At 46.9% G+C, this 20325-nt stretch overlaps 1 protein-coding gene and 1 pseudogene across 2 annotated transcripts; both read left to right on the top strand.

Moving 5' to 3' along the window:
- The first annotated feature begins 3190 nt into the window (after positions 1 to 3190).
- On the top strand, positions 3191 to 18870 carry LOC113881856 (butyrophilin subfamily 3 member A3-like). 2 transcript variants are annotated; one of them, XM_027524986.1, is made up of 10 exons: positions 3381 to 3672; positions 4859 to 4953; positions 6942 to 7289; positions 10964 to 11245; positions 11362 to 11562; positions 11835 to 11855; positions 11950 to 11976; positions 13038 to 13064; positions 16432 to 16458; positions 16869 to 18867. In XM_027524986.1, the coding sequence occupies exons 2-10, from the start codon at positions 4869 to 4871 to the stop codon at positions 17537 to 17539; spliced, it is 1689 nt and encodes a 562-aa protein (XP_027380787.1). In that variant the 5' UTR covers positions 3381 to 3672; positions 4859 to 4868; the 3' UTR covers positions 17540 to 18867. The 2 variants fall into 2 exon arrangements, with proteins under 2 accessions (XP_027380788.1, XP_027380787.1); XM_027524987.1 differs by lacking the exon at positions 10964 to 11245 and having other exon boundaries at positions 3191 to 3672; positions 16869 to 18870.
- Positions 18577 to 19900, top strand: LOC113881443 (annotated as a pseudogene).
- Positions 19901 to 20325: the final 425 nt, after the last annotated feature.

The following is a 20325-nucleotide window of genomic DNA, read 5'->3' as shown; positions in this document are numbered from 1 at the left end:
GAGTCCCACGGAGTCCCGCTTGGTATCATAATCTTTTATTGGTGAAATAAAACATATTATATTCTCTGTAAACCTGTGTGACTCCCCAGTCTCCCTCCTTTACCTTTTGTTATCGCAAAGAGTCGGGCACAACTTGGGGACTGAACAACAACAACAACAATCTCAGGGCTTGGGTGGGAGCAATGCCTTTTCATGTTCCTGGAAGGAATCTCAGACTTCGGAATCAGAGTGGATTGTCTACTCAGAGGATCGTGGAGTCAGTGGCATGGGCCAGGTGGACTCTGCAGCTGAGCTCTGGGTGGGCTGGGCAGCACACACTCTCGGGAAGGACTGAGTGACCTAAGGGTGTCCTGAGCTGCCTTTGCTGGATATTCCAGTTTTGGAGATGACAGCCTGTGGTGGGAGGGCCTCTCCTTCCTCAGCAGAAGGACAGAAGTGCAGGTTCAGAGGAAGGTCATGGCTCCCAGTGTTTCCTTGGGCTCCGCCAAGCAGGCTTCCACGGTAGACCTTGCCCACCAGCCAGGATATCATGGTCAGAGAACAAAAGAAACCTTTTAAGACCGAAATAAAATCATTGCCTCTGGAGTGTGTGTGTATGTGTCTTTCTAAAAATAGCTATTAAAGGAATTGTTTAAACTTTGCCTACAGTATAAATTAATCTAGTGAACTATTCAACTTAACAACGTGAAGGACAATAAGGTTTCCAGATTGTATATTATTTAAAATAGGAGTTTAATTCTTTTCATCTACTGTAACATTTTAAAAATCACAATTCATTTTATATCACTATGGCTTTATGGATTAAAAGTTTTTCTGAAACTGTTTTGAAAGCTCCTGAAGCAAACTAAAGATAAGGGATACTATGACTGTTAAATATTAACCCTGTTAGCATTAGGATAATTTATATTTGGAGAAGGAAAAATCTTTTGTGGCGAGTGAGCAAGAAGCAGCTGGCACACGACCCTGATGCCTGGGGTGGCGGGGAAGTCGGTGAAGTTGGCTGTTTTTGTCCACCTTGCCAGTGTGTTCAAGTGTTCTTCCAGAAAAATCTTTCGTGTACTTTGTCATTCCCGCCCCTTTCCTTTCAGTATGGACTCAAAGGGCTGGCATTCAGGGTGAGATAAGCTTTCTGGTCAGAACATCTTGGGGCATGTCTGAGTCCAAGGTCCCCGCTTGTTCCTGCTTCCTGTGGAGTTGTATGGAGCTGGGGGTGGGCTGGGCTGGGTTTGAGGGCTAGGGTCGGATTGATTGCCATGCTCTCCTTCAGGGGATCTAAACATCCCGACCCCCACCTTGCAGGCAGACTCTTTACTGTCTGAGTTACCAGGGAAGCCCTGAGGGAACATTAGTGGTGGTTGAACCTGGTGTTGCCAGTCCATGGCTGTAACTAGTGAAGTCTTTATGTCTGGGGTAGACAGGAAGGCTGGAGAAGGCAATGGCAACTCAGTCCAGTACTCTTGCCTGGAAAATCCCATGCATGGAGGAGCCTGGTAGGCTGCAGTCCATGGGGTTGTGAAGAGTCAGACACGACTGAGTGACTTCACTTTCACTTTTCACTTTTACACATTGGAGAAGGAAATGGCAATCCACTCTAGCGTTCTTGCCTGGAGAATCCCAGGGATGGCGGAGCCTGGTGGGCTCCCTTCTATGGGGTCGCACAGAGTCGGACACTGAAGTGACTTAGCAGCAGCGGCAGCAGACAGGAAAGCAGAGATGGGCAGATAGATGGTGGAGCTGTCCACCATCTGGAAGGGGCCTCCTTCCAGAGGCTGACTCTATTAGTTCAGAGTTAGCAGTCTTCCTGTTTCTCTGTGGACTAGAGTGTTCTGTGAAATTGGACAAGGTTGAGTAGCCCATGTGCTGCTGAAGAGACTCCTACCAGTCAGCTCAACCAATGTTTATGGAGTGTTTCCTACATGCTGGGAAAGAGTGCCTCCTCTCCTGGATTCCCTTGACATTCCTCAGGTGAACACAGGTCAGGGCTGTGGAGGAGACAGGGTGCCACCCAAACCCCAAAAGGCTTGTGTATGGATCTCATAATGGGGGTCAGGAGGTCAGCAAAGCGTGCCTTGAGCAAGGTCATTTGAGATGAGAGCTGTACAGTGGACCGTGAGGAATGTGGGGGAGGAGCAGGATCCCCCACCAGTGCTGGTGAGACCAGTAAGGGGGCAGCTGGGAGAAGCACGGGATGAGGTCAGAAAGGAAGTTGGAGGCCTCGGAGCCACAGAGGTGAGATTGAAGCAGAGGGGTCCCTTGAAGGGTGAGGCATAAAGTTGACATAAACTGACCTGCGAGCATTATGACATTGGAAAGAAAATGACCTGGAGGGAGTGAGGCTGGAGATGGGGTGGGAGACCAATGAAGAAAACTCTGTCAGCAGAGAAATGAGAGTATGTGATGGCTGTTAGCATGAATTTGTGAAAATCTTGAATGTATTGGAAGCACATTTCATGGGAGAGTGGGATGTGAAAGATGCCCTTCAAGTTTCTGGCAGAGAAAACTGAGTGAACACAGGTGTCCTGTACTAGATAAGGAAAATTCAGGAAGGGGTGAGCTGGAGAGGAAGAGCCAGTCATGTTGGTTTTTTTTTTTTTGGAGACCAGAGAATTAGGCCTTTCCTGGTGTTCACTGGGTCTGGCAGAAAGGGGGTCTGAATGGCTGTGCCCAGGCCATGGGTGATACACAGTCTTCACAAGCCTTAGGGCACTGTCCATTCAGCCAAGGTTCTGGAGTTTTCCTGGAAACACCTGAAGCCTGGGGGTTAGCCCCTGGGGGCCAGGTTGTGGGAGTTCCTGGGTCATCTGCTGGGGAAGAAAAGGAAGCAGCCACGCTGGGGTCTGTGCCCTGTGCACTTTACTAGCCGACATGAAATCAGGCGGGGGCTAGGTGCTGGTCTGTGCAGACTGTGTGCTGCACACAGTCCCCACTTCCGAGGTTAGAAGGCTGCCAGCCTGGAGTATGTCTTCCCAGGTGATGAAGTAGTAAAGAATCTGCCTGCCAATGCAGGAGACCCAGGTGATGTGCGTTTGATTGCACAGTTGGGAAGATCTCCTGGTGTAGGAAATGGCAACCCATTCCAGTATTCTTGCCTGGAAAATTCCATGGACAGAGGAGCCTGACAGGCTACAGTCTGTATGATCACAAAGAGTGAGACACAGCCGAGTGACTGAGCACACACGCACAGCCTGGAGTGGAGCGCTTGTCGAGAACAGTCATCGAGTGTGTGTCTGTGTCCCCCTCAGGGTGGTCTCAGCTTTACTTGAATCCACTCTCTTGTTGCTGCTCCGATCAGGCTGTTTCCTTCTTGATAACCGGGTGACTGTCCAGAGGGCAGGGCAGAGTCTGCCGGGACTGCTTTTTCCAGGTTTCACTTTCCAATGGTGAAGGAACCAGAGAAGGGCGGACTGAGCTGTCCGGGATCGTTCCCGAGGGTCCCACGGTCCAGTCTCTGCAGACACCCCTGGGCCGGGCTCTGCTGCTTCTTCACAGTCCTGAGACCACCTGCCCCCAGACATGAGGAACTCAGACTTGGATCTGGATCAGGATTGGGGCTCTGAGTGACTGACTTCAGGTGTGAATTCTGAGGGCAGATTTGGGGTCTGCCAGGGTCCCTGAACCTTCTCATGCTGCTGAGTTTAGAGACGCTCCTGAAGTCCTGGCCTTTCAGAGCAGGTAAGTGGGTTTTGAAGACACTTGTGGGTGAGAAGAGCAAGCAGGGAGCAGCAGGGTTGAGGAGGAGGCTGAGCAGGTGGCGGGGTGGGGGCAGGGTTGGTGGTGCTGGATGGTGGAGTGGCTCTAGGGAGACCCCGGACCACCACAGTGAGGGGGGTACCTTCACTCATTTGTTTCAGTGTTATTGCTGTAGCACTTACTAGTAATAGGCTGTATTTTAATTCCATGTAGTGACTACAAATATAAATTCATGTGATTCTCATGAAAACCTTGAGACAGAAATGCCGTTAATATCCTCATTTTGCAGATGAAGAATAACCCGAAGATGGTTGAGAAACTTGGCAGACAGGGGCCCAGTCTTGGGGGGAGGACTCAGCGCTTAGCCCCTAGGATCTGTCCTTCCCAGGACCCTAAGCTGCCTCCTCCCCCACCTCAAACATTTAATGTTTTGGGGTCTTTTCTCTGACGAGGACTCATTTTTTCACTTTGGCTGCTCTGTTTCCACTGGGATCTCCAACCCCAATGCAGAAATCTTCTTTAAATTCAGTGGGGATGAGGATTAAGCTGTCTGTGGGGACTGACTGGGCACCTGGGTGTGGGCCTTGTCCTTGGTCCCTGCAGGAAAGGGCTGGGTGGGGTTGAAGTGCAGGTGAACTAACCCAGCAGCAAAGGCTGCACACAGTGCCTCTGAAGGACCCACAGTCCCCTTGAGGAGGACGTTTTTGGGGCCCCAAGTGGGAGCTGGCTTTTACTTCACAGCGTGGAGCTGAACCTGGGTCTCTGTCCCTAACTGGTGGACAGGCATCGCTGGTGGTTGTGAATAAGAGGAGATGCAGGATGGTCCTAGCTTGGGGCGCCTGGTGCTGGGAAAGGAAGCACCTGGTGTTCTGGGCAGAGCGGGCTGGGCTGCAGGTGCCATTGGGGTGGGAAGGAAAGGGGGGCATTTTCCCCAAGCAAACGTTGTGGTTGTTTAGCCCCACAGAGGCTCCCACAGGGCTGGGATGAGCCCAGGCTCAGTGCTTTCTGGGTGTCAGAGTTGTGGGGAGCCTAACACCTCATCAGCATGGGGATCCAGGGTGGGGCTCTGCTCCTGCAGGACTGTTTCTGGCCCTGAGCCCTCCTCCCCACCGGGGTCCCTGAGCTCTGGGCCAGCCCTGAGTCTGCCTTCTGCCCTGTGTCTTCCCAGCTCTGAGGAGATGGAGGACTTCTTCCATGGCTCTGTGCTCTGCCACATCATCTCTCTGCTCCTCTTTACCCAGCTGCCTACTGGGGGTTTCGCACGTGAGTATACCCCACCACTCTTCCTGTGTGGATTCCTGGGAGTTGGGCTGGTTCTGTCCATTAGGAGTGGGCTGCTGTTGGAAAAGCCTCTTCTCTAGAAAAATTCTGATGGTCCCTAAACCAGTAATTGTCATTCAATTTTGAGAGTCTTTAAGCCTGGTAGCTCAGATGGTAAAGTGTCTGCTTATAATACGGGAGACCTGGGTTCGATCCCTGGGTTGGGAAGATCCTCTGGAGAAGGAAATGGCAACTCACTCCATTACTCTTGCCTGGGAAAATCCCATGGTTGGTGGAGTATGATAGGCTACAGTCTATGGGGTCACAAAGAGTTGGACACGACTGAGTGACTTCACTAAGCCTAAATATAAAGACTATAAGCCTTATAAGTCTTTAGGCCTCAAGGTATATCAAAATGCCTTGATAGTTATCCAATGAGGTGTTTATGATGTTTTAAAAATTCAACTATGGCATATGTGACAGTATCTTTCACCTCATTTTTTTGTGTAGTATCTTTATTTTACTTAACACATTCATTCATTATTTCTTTCCATTTCTCATATATTTACAGAGTATTGAACATGTGGTAGGTGCTTTTTATGAACAAACCAGACAGATTCGTGTCTTTGTAAAATCTTACAACGTAGCAGGGAGCCATGAACAATAAATGCTTGAAAGCAGTATAATGAATAGTTTTTTATACGCAATGAGAGGAGAAGCAGTGAAGCAGCATGGGGTAGAGGGCAGTCAGGCATGTGGAGGTGGAAAGTGGGCAGCAGTGTTCAGTGAGGTGTTTGTTCAGTGAGACAGTGAGATAAGAATAAAACCTGGAGAGGGTGAGCCTGTGAGGGTTCCAGTGGAAGCATGGCTTCTGCAAGACAGAACAGCCAGTGCAAAGCTGCCTGTGGGCCTGGATTGTTCAAGGGACTGTGGAGGCAAGTCTTGGCTAGAGCAAAGTGAAGGAGAGGGTGAGAAATAGGAGCTTGGGTCCAGAAGCCCTGGGTGTCATCCCCATTGGGCCTTTGGTCCACTGAACGGACTGAAGAGAGTCGGCAAAGCTTTGTGTAGTGTAGGGACATGGTTTACAGATGGAAAGAGCTGCAGACTTGGGAGTGAGGAGAGGAGACTCAGGGAGGCCAGTGTACTGTTGTCCTCCAGGTGAGAAGCCATGGTGACTCAGATAAACTCTCAGCAGCTCAGGAGCTGAGGAGTCATTCTCTGTAGATCCAGCAGGGCCATCCTTCACAAGGGCCAGGTCATGGCTCATCCTCCAGGCCTCAGAAGGCCAAGGGCTCTGAGAAGATGTCAGTGGGGTAAATATGGGCACTTGTGGGTGAAAAAAGTGAAGGTAGGCTTTTAATGGAAACAGTATTTGTGTCTAGTTTTTAGCGCACATTTGAGCTGGGGAGAAAGTCATGAACACGGATAAATTTAGCTCTGGAATAGAATAGTGTGGCTATACTAGGATGTGACTGAATAATCAAGGAGTTTTGACTTTGACCACAGGTATTCTCTTTGATCAGGGTTCAGTTCTGCCCAAGATGGGCAGGATAGAGCTGTGTTTCTCAAAGTGAGGCCCCTGGAACATCAGTATCAGCATCTTGGGGAATTGTTTAGAAATGCACTTCCTTGGGTGCAACTCAGACCTTATTGAATCTCTGGGGGTGTTGGCCCAACACTGGTTTTATAAGCTCTCTTGCTGATTTTGCTGCGTGCTGAAGGTGGAAACCACTGAGCTAGAATTTTCCATGGAAGGGTGTGAAGACAGCAATACAGATGGATGAGGGACTCTCTTTGACATCTTTTCTGGGTCACAAAATTATCATCAGTCTAACTCAAATTCAGAATCATCACAGCTCAACCTATCAGGTCAGGGTTCATCCCACCCAACCCCTGTCCCCAGCCTGCCGGGGGCTTTCCATCACACTGAGCATGTGTTCTGCGCTGCTTCTATGTCTGCTCCTCTCTCACTCTTGTGTCTGTGTCCACAGAGGAGTTCACCGTGATTGCTCCCCCGGACCCCATTGTGGCAGTGCTTGGTGGGGAAGTCCTGCTACCCTGCCGTGTATCTCCAGCCATGAGTGCCGAAGACATGGAGCTGAGGTGGTTCCGCTCCAAGTTTTCAGAAGCCGTGTTCATCTATCAAGACCGACTCGAGCAGAAAGAGGAGCAGATGGCTCCTTATGCAGGGCGGACCTCACTGGTGAGGGACCTCCTCATCCAGGGAGAAGCTGCTGTGCGTATCCAGAATGTCAATGTTTCAGACAATGGGCTGTACACCTGCTTCTTCAGAAAGGGAGGCTTCTATGAAGAGGCCAGTTTGGAGCTGAAGGTGGCAGGTTGGTGACTTGATATTTTTGATCCTGGAGTATTGGAGTTGGGAGGAACTTCAGGGATAATGGCAATCAATCCCTCATTTTATAGATATGGAACAGGAGACTCATCCACGCATTCCATTATTTGGTACAAACATATTGAAACCCTACTCTATGTCACATCCTGTTCTGGGCACCTGGGATGCATCAATGAACCAAATAATGTTCCTGTTCTGTGGGGCTTATATTCTAGAGGCAGTTCATAAATACTTTGATAAATAGGTTATAGAGGAAATTAGGGGGTGGTAAGTATTAATATTTATGATAAAAGGGCAAATATAACAGTGGAAGGGGACCAGGATGAGGTGGGGCAGGTGGGCTTGTGTTATGTAGAGCCTCAGGTTGGGATTTTTTGACAATTTGAGCAGAAGCTCAAAGGAAGTAGGGATTTAGCCACGTAGATATCTGTGGGACCAGAGTTCCCAGCAGAGGAAACACCTGGCGTGAAACCCTGAGGCAGGAGTGTGGCTGGAGCAGGAAGCCCCCGTGGTTGATAAGATGAGTGGAGGGTTGTAAGAGATGACAACAATTGAATAAAGATATGTTCTTGGCATGGGGTGCACAGAGAAAGGATTGATTAATGCTCTCTCTGGTGGTCAGGAGAATTTTGCAGGTAATATACACTGAAAGGGGCACCTGAGTTCACTAGATCAGGCTGCAAAGAGCCCTTGAGGTTGATGGGCTGGAATATGAGAAGTCAGGGGAGAGGAGAAGAAAGGAGAGGAAGAGAGAAGAGAGGAGATAGAGTGTGGTGATTTCAGTTGCTAGCAGTTAACCAGAGTCCTTGGTGCTGCAGTGTGGTCCCTGAGGGGCACAGACAGTGGAAGCTGGGGGAAGAGGAGAGGAGGCATTTGAGGAGCAAGGTAGATGCTAGATTGTAGAAGACTTTGCATGCTGTGCTATGGATGTTGATGTACCACTGAGGAAATTTTAAACAGAACAGTGCCTGGGACATTTCTTTGGTCAGCCGTGAAGAGGGTGAATGAAACGTGAGCCAGGCTAAAGGCATGGATATAGTTACGAGGGTCACAGGGTCACAGGATGACCCCCAGAAGAGGCAATGGGATCACACAGAGGGACGAGGGGATCAGACATCTGTGATGTTTAGAAAGTAGAGCAAGCTGAGTGAGTGGGTTTGGGGACACAGAGTTTGGGGGGAAGAGGAGACTGCAGAAACTCTGAGAGTTTTGCATTGGCTGTTTGTTGTTTAGTGGTAAGAATACTGAAAATTATGTGTGTTGATTGAAGAAAAACACACAACTTAAGAACTGTGAGCTGTGTTTTATTCAGGGTCTTACTGAGGGGCATATAATCTAGGAAATAGCTTCTCAGTAGCTCGGAGAAACTGCTCCAATGAGGTAGGGGGAGAAGCCAGTTTATACAGGATTTTGGCTAGGGAACAAGTGCAGTCAAGCATGCTTAGTATGCTAAGTGGCTTCAGTCGTGTCCGACTCTGCGGCCCCATGAACTTGTAGCCCACCAGACTCCTCTGGCCATGGGATTCTTCAGGTAAGAATACTGGAGTGGGTTGCCATTTCCTCCTCCAGGGGATCTTCCCAACCCAGGGATCTAACCTGCGTCTCCTGTTGCTCCTGCATTGCAAGTAGATTCTTTACTGCTGAGCCACTGGGGAAGCCCAGAAGTCAAGCGTACACTTCAGTAAATGGTTACTGTTTGCCACAAGGATCAGATATCTCAGTTAACAATATTAGCACTTTTCTAGGAAGATGGGGTCGCACAGAGTTGGACACTACTGAAGTGACTTAGCAGCAGCAGCAGCAGGAAGATGCAAGAATCTAGGTTCACTAAATATTTTTTCCTGAGACATCTCTAAGTATCTAAGGGGCCTGTTTTTCCAAAGCACAGAGTGCCTTGCCCTATTTTCACCCTGAATTCCGTTCAGAGTGTACTGTCACTGAGTGACTAAAAGGTTAATGACTTGGTTCTTGTAGAATTGGATGGTGGGCAAGATTCTTTGCTTTATGTATGTTAGTTATCTGTTGTCAATGCTGTATCACATTATCACAAAGATAATGTCACGAAGATCACAGTGGTGTATAACAATAACCACTTATTTAATTCAGGCATGAAGGGAGTACAGCTAGTTTGGGCTGTATTTGACTAATCTTATCTGGGTTTATTCATACCTCTTTGGTCATGTTGGGCATAAAACAAAAACAAAATCTCCCAAACCAGAAATCATCTTCACAGTTAGTGGAGAAAGAACACGGTTTTGTTACTGAATGGGCATTCAACAAGAATGTGATAGACATCACAGGCAATCGAATAAGAGATTGTAAAGACAGAAAGATATCTCCCCCCTTTTATAAAGCCAAGCAGATACAACCCATTATATACTTGTTTTTAAGATGAACAATAACTATTCCTCATGTCGGAGGACTTGATAGCACCATCTGTCACACAGTTCACTCTAAATTTTCCTGGTAATTGAGCTGACCATATATGTTAGCTAATTGGTTTAAGCCAGAGGAAAAACAAATTCTTATGTTTTTATGACAGGAGGTATTTTTACACCTTGTAGCTTGGTGATGGCTGAAGCTGGGCTCCTACCCTCCGACAGGGAAGGGGAAAGTGGGGTGCTGTTTCTCTTGAACTTTATATTTACAGATGGCTCCTAGGTCCAGTGAAAGACATTCCTGGGTCAAAATTCTTATCTAGTTCTCAAAAAGGATTTATATACATTTAAAACTGGGGAGAAAATACATACAATTACAGATTTTCTCAAGTAAATATTCTAAGAAAAACAAGGGAAGGGGAATCTCTGCTCTTATTTTCAACAGGGAGAATGAAGCCTGTTATTTTTAATTCATATTTGTCATTACAGTCAGCTGAGGAGGTCACATAAGAACCTTTGCTGGGTCTGTTCATGTGGGTTTGTTCAACTGGCTATTGATTGATCTAGGAAAGTTTCAGCAGGAAAGGCTGCACTAGAGTAAACATGTCCTCCCCCTGGTGGAGAGCAGCCCAACAACACAAGGACTTTACGAAGCTAGTCACGTGACCTAATCTCTTATTGGCTAGTTGAGTCACAGGACTGGTGCAGAGGCAGAGCGTGGAGGCACCAAACACTGTGGCAGACAGGGAGCTGGATATAAAGAGGAGTGAAGAGTCGGTAATATTTTGATGCAGAATCCATCACGGATGGAGCCAAATCACATATTCAGTTCTAGAATTATGAGTTGGAAGTATATGTGAGGAATTTGGGTAGAGGGAAACCTGTGGATAAAAGGAAGGGAGGTTCAGGACACAGGGTTGTTCGATGACTTAATTTTGGTGGTGATTTACAAAGAGAGGCAGTGGGTGTGGAAGCAGATACCCCGGGAGAGAGTGTGATGTGAGGAGAGTCAAGGATAAGGGTGGACCTGGGACCACATTCCTCCCCCTGTTTACAAGGCATCAGCCCTTCCAACTGCATAGCTGGGGAGAAGGGACTTAGCTCTCTGAGCCCATGGTCCCCGTGCTTTTTCTTCTGTTCCCTGAGACAGGGCCACCTCCTTGTTCCCTGTGGGAGCAGGCTGTCCCCAGAGCCCCCAGAATGCCAAGTTCAGGGCACCCCCTGGAGTTGTGCACACATAGGCACTGCTGGGTCCCTGGGCTCTACATCTTGCCTCCCGCAGGTGTGGGCTCTGCCCCTCAGGTGCACATCACAGGGCCTGAGGAAGATGGGGTCCGCGTGGTGTGCACGGCCTCGGGGTGGTTCCCGAAGCCCCAGGTGCAGTGGAGAGACCTCAGTGGAGAGAAGTTCCTGGCGTTCTCTGAGGCCCACACCCAGGATGCTGAAGGGCTGTTCAGAGTGGAGGCAGCTCTGGTGGTGAGAGACAGCTCTGTGGGGAACGTGACCTGCTCCATCCTCAACCCTGTCCTGGGCCAGGAGAAGGCCATGGCCATTTTCATCCCAGGTCAGAGGTGCTCCTGGCTTCCAGCGGGGCTAGAGGAGGGGGCCGGGTGTTCCTGGGTGTTCCAGGCTGGGCTGTCCTGGGCGGGGGCCCTGATGGGGTGTCTGGCTGGGCCACAGAGCCCTTCTTCCCCCAGGCCTCTCCCTGGAAGGTGGCTTTCTTGGTGAGCCTGACTGTGCTGGTGATCTTGCTCCTTGGGGCTGGATGTTACACCAAGAGAGAACATTCCATGAAGATGCAGGAGATGGGAGAAAAGGAGACTCTGTGCCAGACTAGCGAGCAGGACCGTCAGACAAAGGAGGAAGTGCTGAAGGATGCAGGTAAGGCAGGACAGGGGTCAAGGCTGGTGAATGTGGCAGCTGGTGCTGAGAGGAATGCGCTGACCACAGGGCCTGAGTGCAGGGCTCTGGGGAAATCCCAGTCCAGAGCAGGTGGGTGGGGAGACCTGGGTGGACAGCTGGAGCTGGGGAGGCTCCAATGGGTCTGCAGTTGGAACGTCTTCTTCAGAGGTTACAAACAGAGAGGTGGTATTTTGTGGATTTTTTTTCTTAGGGAGTGGAGTTCATGCTTTTTTGTTTTCACTCTCTTTCAGCTAAACTTCAGGAAGAACTTGGTAAGTTCTGCTTTTCCTCTTGAGCTCTCTGCATCCCCTTCATAGGAGACAGTCTGGTTCTTAGCTCACCTATTTCCTGTGTGTTGCCTTTCAGAGAGGAGGAAATCCGCTTACCTGGCTGGTGAGTGACTCTCCGGTGTCCTTGGGTTTCCTGTCCTACCTGTGCCAAGGCGTCCCTCTCCTCCATTCTGTCTAGGCACAGAAATGTGGACCTGCTTCCCTGGGAGAGAAGTGGAAGCTTCTAGGAGGCAGAACCCATGCATGGGCTCTCCCAGGTCTGGAATGCTGGTTCCCACCCATTTCTTGGGATCCTGGGTGTAATGATGACCCCAGAGTCTATCATGCATCCTGGGTCTTATTCCAACCCTGACTGACCCACCGTATTAATAGTTTACTATCCTTCTGTGCATCTAGTTTTCAGTCAGTACCCAGAAGCAAAAGTCATGTGCTGTGAGATTTCATTAAAGGAGCTATACAAATGACCAGCTTGATTAAGTTTAGGAGTGTGACCACCTGTCTCCATCCCAAAACACTGTCCAAGGAGTCCATTCCCTCTAGTTTCTTTGGGTGATGATCAAAAAGTTATGGGGCAGAACTGGGGTGACCATGCACAGAAATGCCATGGAATGAGCTGTCAATACCCCTGAATAGTGTTTATCTCTAGCAATATTTCATCTGAGAAAGATTAGCCACTTTTACCCAGAGCTCATCTCACTTCTTAAAATAGTTCGCATGTCAAGTTATTTTGCAAATGTATTTTTTTTCCAGGAAAAAAACTGAATATAATAATGCTTTCTTAAAATTATATAATAATTTATATTTTACTCCCTAAAATGTTTCCACACATAGTAGAATTTTTGACCCTTAGTAGCAGAAGTGAATGTAGATAGAATAAGAATTTTTGAGGGTTTTGAGGCAAGAACAGCTGAGTGACTTGCTAAACATCACACGCAGCAGTGGGACAGCGGTGGAAGTCAGTATGGAGTGTGCACAGGCCACCTGACCTGTGCTCCAGGGGATACACCACCATACCTGCTGTCTGCACGTGGCTGCACCTCCTCTCCAGCCTCTCCCCCACTGTAGTTAATCTCACCTGCAGAGCAGAGGGGAGTCAAGGGCAAATAGATTCACACTGAGCAGGTTTCTTCTGGCTGAGGTCTCACCAAGTGTGTTCCCTTTCAGCCTGGAGGAAGGCGCAGCTGTATGCAGGTAAGTGGGTGTGAGTTCCTGTGGCCTCCCCTCCCAACCTAGACTCTGCCCCCTTCTCCCTGAGGGGACCCCACAGCAGGGTGGGGTAGTGTCCTTGGTCTTCTTGGCACCTTTGTAGCCTCCACCTGGAGACTGCAGGGACTCCTCGGCACACAGATGTGCCTCCATCCTGCCCGTGCTCTACTGCAGGGCACGGTCAGGGTTAGCAGCACCCTCCCCAAACACCTGGTGCAATGGGGACTTCTTGTGACGGTGACAGTGGAGGGGTCAGTGGCGAGGAGGGACGGCAGCAGGGAATGACTGTGTGGATCAGGGATCGCTCATCTCTGGAAGATGTCAGAAGTCATGCTTGCCTACTTAAGACTCAGTTCTTCCCAAGGGGGCCCTTGATTCCTGATCCGTCTTGTTTCAAAATGCCTTCCCTTTTTGTCTCTAGTTTTGTTTCTCCTATTTCCTCCTGGTCCTCTGAGATGTTGACTCCCTCTCTACCTCCTCATGCTCTGCCTCTGTGTCCAGGCTGGGTTTCATCCTCCAAGCCTCTTGGTTGCTGAGGAATTAGTTGCTGTAGAGCAGGTGTTCTGAATCTGGGGTCCAAAAACTATGGGGTGTGTCTGGGCTCCTTGGGTGACGGTCTATGAAAGTTCTTAAATTCTATTCAAAATCTTCTGTATATGTTTGTGTGACAGGGACAAAAATGTAACAACCATGATCTTCCTTTTCAGAGAATTCTGTATTTGCTGATGGGTTCATTCCTGGTTGAGTTTATTAGAGGCCATGGGCCAAGATTGGGAAAGAAGAAATGTAGAGGAGACAAAATCATTTCACAGAGAAATGGTGGGAAGCAAATCAGGGAAGACAAGACCAGATGGAGGAAGAGAGGAGGAGATAAGGAGGAAGTGCCGTGTCTGAGATTTGTCTTATAGAGATGGAGTGGCTTGTAGTGGTGGAAGAGAGAGCACAAGTCACAGCCATGGTGGTTTGTCGGGGAGCACACAGAGGGTGTACAAGTTATTTGGGTGCATAAAGTGTGATCAACTCCTTGATATCTCTTTAAGAAATTTCAGTAAAGGCATATTTGTTTTTAACCCATTTTATTTATTTATTTTTTTTCATTATTTACCTTGATTTATTCATCTGTATAAGAAATACAGAATGTTAATACATTAGTATATTATATTCCATATGTATTTTCTCAGTTAAACTTCACAAATACTATTGCAGATATATCCTCTTCTTACATTTTCACATATAGAAAAGAGTGAGGCGCAGGAAGACTAAGAGCAGGTAAAGCCATTTTAAAGTAACCATGTAATTCAGTTTACCTCTGATAATGAGACCATCTCAATCTTCCTGTAGTGGTTAGGGCAGGAGTGTGGTATGGGGCATCATAATGTAATGTAAGGTTGTTCTGAGAACGCTTTAGCTTTGGGGTGAGTTAAAGATCTGTACCCTGTAAGCCTGTGCAGTATGCCTTTTCCCTGATTGGAATATTTCTGTTTACAGACAGGAATATAGATCGTGAGGGACAGAGAAGGGTAAACTAAGGGTGAAAATGCCTGGGAGCCAGATGCCTGAGGACTTAGGATCCCACCTTAGGGATTCTTACTGATTCACCCTGGGGTTTATGTTAAACATGAGGATCAGATAGTCCTCTTTTATTATCTCTCACTTACATACTAGATTAAAGAGCATGTGTTTTAATGTATACCTTGTGTAACCTTCTGTTTTGTAAAGATAAACCCCACTAAGCTAGAATCAACATTTTCATATTGACAAGTGTCAAGTGGGAGGTGGTCAAATGTCAGATCTCTTTTTATTCATAAAATTGGAAAAAATTGTATTAATGATTTGCTGTAGCAATTAAGTGAAGAATAGCACCACACTTGATATATGCGGAGTCTCACAATTAAATGCCAACTCTTTTTTTTCATATTCCCTCTTTTTCTTGTTGTTAATCTCTATCACTTGTGGTGTAGAAATTTATAGCTAGGGATCAACTAGTGTCTTGGTGAAGAACAAATAAATTAAAGTCCATTTTTTCTTAAAGGGCCACATGAGTTAGGTCACTTTATGTGATCTTATTTCCATCAGGCAAATAAAAGGAATGCCAATTTCTGCATGAACTTGTATTAAGTAGGAATGGTGTAATAAATTTACACCCCAAAATTACAAAAAAAGAGCATTTACTAATTTCCATAAATGTTCTAATCTTGTTCCCGATTCTCCACCCTGTTGGAGGCAACAGCTCTCTCACTGCAGACATTTCAGCATCTTATGACATATAGGCTTTGCTTTGCTTTGGTTGTTGAGCTTCCTTTCTTTTTCCCAAAAGTGAGTATGGAGGTTGGAAGAAATTATTTGGCCTTGGGTCAGTTGGGAAAGGGGTCCTTACACTCTTCTTTAGTCATATCAGACCATTGCCCTGGGGATACCAGTCTGATCTGGTCCTTAACATACTTGGTTTGGGGCTGGCTGAGGATCAGCAGGTCCTGGCTAGGTATTTGGGTTATCTCCCCCTGACCCTTGGTCACATCCTAAGGTTCTTAATCACATCTGTAAAGTTCCCTTTACCACAGTGTATTCACACAGTCTGAGGTTTAGAACATGGACATCTTTGGGGTCCCCTTGTTGTGGTTCTCCTGGAAGCTTACAACCTCTCTGGGCAACTATAGGGGGAAGCAGATGACTAGATCCAATATTTTGGGTTTTCCTTCACAGGTAGAAATGTTTTTGTTCCACTAACCCTGCAAAAAGCAGGAGAGAATTCATGAGTGTCTTTCTTCTCATTGCATGTCTGTCTTTATCACTTCAAACATCCCTCTCCTTTTCTTGAAATCTCTCCATTGTCTCCTAACTGAGCAAGATTTCTCTGATGCTGTATCCCAAATTCTATTTACTAATGACTTACAGTCATTCTCTGAGTTTGATTCAGCTAAGTTATATTCTACCACTGACTTGGAGGTAACCTGCATGCTCAGTTCAATTAGCTCTTCATAATTGCTTAAGAACCTTGGAAATTTTGGTCTCCCCAATTCTTTCTCCAGAAAACCTAGTTTTAAGGATGTGCAGCTAAGGACTTGAGAAAATGTTATTTTATAGTGAAGTTTTGGCAATGACCTTTATGTTCAGATTGATATCAAGCCTCTTAACCCCTCAGTATTAAGATTTATGGCTTTGCCTTCATGGTAAGGTTTCAACATGATGGTTCTCTTTGTGTTTGTGAAAAGAAATACATACATCAGTTGAATATTTCCAAAACATTTCCCCCTATAACTCTCTCAAAAGTATGCTTCATGATACTAAGCACTGACCTTGATATGTACAGTCTCTACAAACCCCTGATATGAAACGTGTGTTTTACTTGTAGATTGGCGGAAGGAGGAGTTCCAGGCCTGTGAGTGACTTTGTGTTTTTTTTCTGGATTTTCCTACTGCTGTCCCTGTGGCCTTGCCTTCAGTTCTCAGTGGTGATATAGATGCTGGCACCATCAATAGTGTGGGGTGGGATGTGGTGGTGGTAGTCACACACAGGTGGGGCTGATGACTTTGGCTGATATTGAATGCTAAATAGACATCCTTCAGCCCTTGGAGAGCAGGCTGGTCCTCAAGGGCTCTGTGACATATTGCACCCTGAAATCAGTCTCGTGGGTCCTTTTCCTGCTTGGAGACCCATAGACTTGAATCACAAGTTTCTATTGTCAGGGTGCTTAGCCTTCCTCCCATGCAGCTGGGATTCCGGGTTGAGGGGTGGTTGTGTGTTCTTGGGGAGGGGAGGACCTTGAATGATAGACAACTTTCTCCACAGGGCCTGTCACTCTGGATCCAGGATCTGCCCATTCAGACCTTGTCATCTCTCATGAAAAGACAAGTGTGACCTTGAAGGCCTCCTGTGTGAACTCTGAAGATACCTTCAGTGTACTGGGCTTTGAGGGCATCACATCAGGGCGCTGTTACTGGGAGGTGGAGATCAGGGATGGAGACCAAAGCGAGTGGACCCTGGGGGTCTGTGGGGAAGGTGTGAACAGGAAAGGTTGGTACATAGAGTCCCCAGATAAGGGGTTCTGGGTTGTGGGGAGATTTGAAAAAGGATATTGTGCCTGTACATTACCTCAGACTCTGCTATCCTTCATGCAGGCTCCCCACCCCAGGCTTAGAGTGGGGGTGTTCCTGGACCACAAGGAAGGGGACATCTCCTTCTACAACATGACTGATGGCTCCCACATTTTCTCCTTCCCTCAGGCTTCCTTCTCTGGAACTCTTTTTCCATACTTCATGATTAGTTCAGAAGACGTGTCCCTGACCGTCTGCCCCAAGGTGGAAGGGTCTGAGGGGCTCCCTGTTGCCCTTAGCAATCTTTCTCTGGAGGAGCCTGTGAGCCTCCCAGGGGCGGGGTTCAGCTCAGGCTCTGGTGCTGATGGTCTCCCTGGGGCCGAGTCTCCACTGCTTCCCTGCAGTCCTGAGGCTGTGTCCCCATAGGGCCTTTCACTGTCCTGGACCCTCGCTGTGGCTCTTCCTGGAGCTTCAGACCCCTTGTGATAGAGGCCTCTGTGGTACAGCCTGGATGGCTGGGGGTCTCACCTCCTGCTCTGGAGACAGGCTCTTGGGCTTGTGGTTATGAGAATTTTCAGTTCATGCTATGTGCTCAGGTAACAGATTACAAAAATTGACTCTCTGAGTTGGTTTGGGGGTAGCCTGAAGTTTACTATGGGACATTATTTTTCTTTTAGTAACAAAAAATATTTCATGAAGTTTTTATACTGTTTGGATATGCTAAATGATGAGAGGTTGAATAACTCTGCAGACTAATATCATGTTTTTGTTGTTGCTTAGTCACTAAGTTGTGTCTGACTCTTTTGTGACCCCATGGACTGAAGCCCACCATGCTCCTCTGTTCACGGGATTTCCCAGGCAAAATACTGGAGTGAGTTGCAGTTTGCCTCTCCAGGAAATCTCCCTGACCCAAGGATTGAACTCAGGTTTCCTCCATTGGCAGGTGGATTCTTTAAGGCTGAGCCACCAGGGAAGCCTGGTGGTGTTACTTTATCCAATTTGAGTTTGTTAAATAGAACCCAGAGAGTGACGGTTGGTTCCCAGTTCTATTTTGGAGGGTGGACACTATCAAATCAGAAAAGCTGGCCAGCAAAAAATTTCCAGGGAAATGGGTGGCTGATGGAGTTTTAAGGAGTCTAATATTTTGCTTTTTGTATTTCCTATTCTGGGATGGATAAAACACACCCGTTTTCCCCAAATCTCAGTAAATTTTTGTTACCTGTAAAAAACCTGTGTTGTGTTCATTTAAAGAGTTAAGGAGAAGGATCTAGTTTTTTCATTTCTGTTAACAGCAGCTGAAAATAAGAGAACTGCTATCTGAATTAAGGTGTAAATGAAGAAGAGAATTTTCAGAGGCAGGGTGAATTGCAAAAAGCTTTGACCAAGAGCTGGAGCCATGGTCATTGTATACCCCTTATCACTGTATTGCCCCTCTTCACTTCCAAGTTCAATGGTAATGGTTAATGGAAAAACACAGGCTGCTTCAGGCAGCTCAGTGCCTGTGGGACTGTGGGCCTGGGCGGGGTTAGTGGGGCGGGTTCTGAGAGCTTGGCGCTTAGAAATGACTTACATGAATCACCAGAATTGTGTTTATGGTTTTCCAGACATTAAAGAAAATGAATAGAGTGCAAAATTTCTTTGGAGTTACTTCATACTGGATACTAGAGGAGATAGTTTTGTATGATACATGGATAATCCACAGAACCTACCTTCTGGATTGGTAATTGTGGAGCCATTAAAAAAAAATAAAAGTGTTAGTTGTGTCTGGCTCTTTGTGATCAGATGGATTGTAGCCTGCTAGGCTTCTCAGTCCATGGAATTCTCCAAGCAAGAATACTGGAGTGTGTGGGTAGCCATTCCCTTCTACAGGGGATCTTCCTGCCCCAGGAATCAAACCTGGTTCTCCCCCATTGTAGGAGGATTCTTTACTGTCTGGGCAACAGGGAAGTTCTCTAATTTACCTACATTTCAAAGTTATGAATGTAGGGATGAGGAACTATTTCCTTTTTTTTTTTTTTTTTCATTTTATTTATTTATTTTTTTATTTTATTCTTCCAATTTTATTTTATTTTTAAACTTTACATAATTGTATTAGTTTTGCCAAATATCCTACAAGCCAATGATCAGCAGGACCTAGTAGAATGGATAAATGTGTTGAACAAAGCTATAAAAATTACAGTATCAAGGCAATCAGTCTCATAGCCTCATTCTGATAACAGGTCACCAAGGTGAATGTGGGAAGAAGCAAATATCTTACAGAATGGACACTGTTGGTAGTGTGGCCATTATTACTGCAACTCAAAAAGAAGCAAATGAAGGTGGTGAAACTATTGACAGAAATAATTTGAAGCAGTCACAAATCTATCTTCCTTATTTTACTCCTAAACCACCTTCAGATAGTGCAGTTATTAAAGCTGGATATTGTGTAAAACAGAGAACAGTGATGAAAAACTGGAAGAGAAGATATTTTCAACTGGATAAAAACACAACAGGTTACTTTAGATCTGAAGTGGAAAAGGAACCTCTCCATGTAATACTACTTAAAGAGGTTCATAAAGTCCAGGAACGTAAATCAAGTGACATAATGATGAGAGACAACCTCTTTGAAATTGTAACATCCTCTGGAACTTTCTATGTGCAGGCTGATAGCCCTGAAGAAATGCACAGTGGGATTAAAGCAGCCTCAGGTGCCATTGTAGCACAGCGGGACCTGGCAGATCTGCGTCCCCTAGAATAATGTCTCACAGTTCAGTTCAGTGTCTCAGTCGTGTCCAACTCTTTGCAACCTCATGAATCGCAGCATGCCAGGCCTCCCTGTCCATCATCAACTCCCAGAGTTCACTCAGACTCGCGTCCATCAAGTCAGTGATGCCATCCAGCCATCTCATCCTCTGTCGTCCCCTTCTCCTCCTGCCCCCAATCCCTCCCAGAGTCAGAGTCTTTTCCAATGAGTCAACTCTTCGCATGAGGTGGCCAAAGTACTGGAGTTTCAGCTTTAGCACCATTCCTTCCAAAGAAATCCCAGGGCTGATCTCCTTCAGAATGGACTGGTTGGATCTCCTTGCAGTCCAAGGGACTCTCAAGAGTCTTCTCCAACACCACAGTTCAAAAGCATCAATTCTTCAGCGCACAGCTTTCTTCACAGTCCAACTCTCACATCCATACATGACCACAGGAAAAACCATAGCCTTGACTAGACAGACCTTTGTTGG

The sequence above is a fragment of the Bos indicus x Bos taurus genome, chromosome 23 (genome assembly GCF_003369695.1).
Source record: "Bos indicus x Bos taurus breed Angus x Brahman F1 hybrid chromosome 23, Bos_hybrid_MaternalHap_v2.0, whole genome shotgun sequence".
NCBI lineage: Eukaryota > Metazoa > Chordata > Mammalia > Artiodactyla > Bovidae > Bos > Bos indicus x Bos taurus.
Note: the sequence above shows the minus strand (reverse complement) of the source record. Positions and strands in the feature narration are given on the sequence as shown.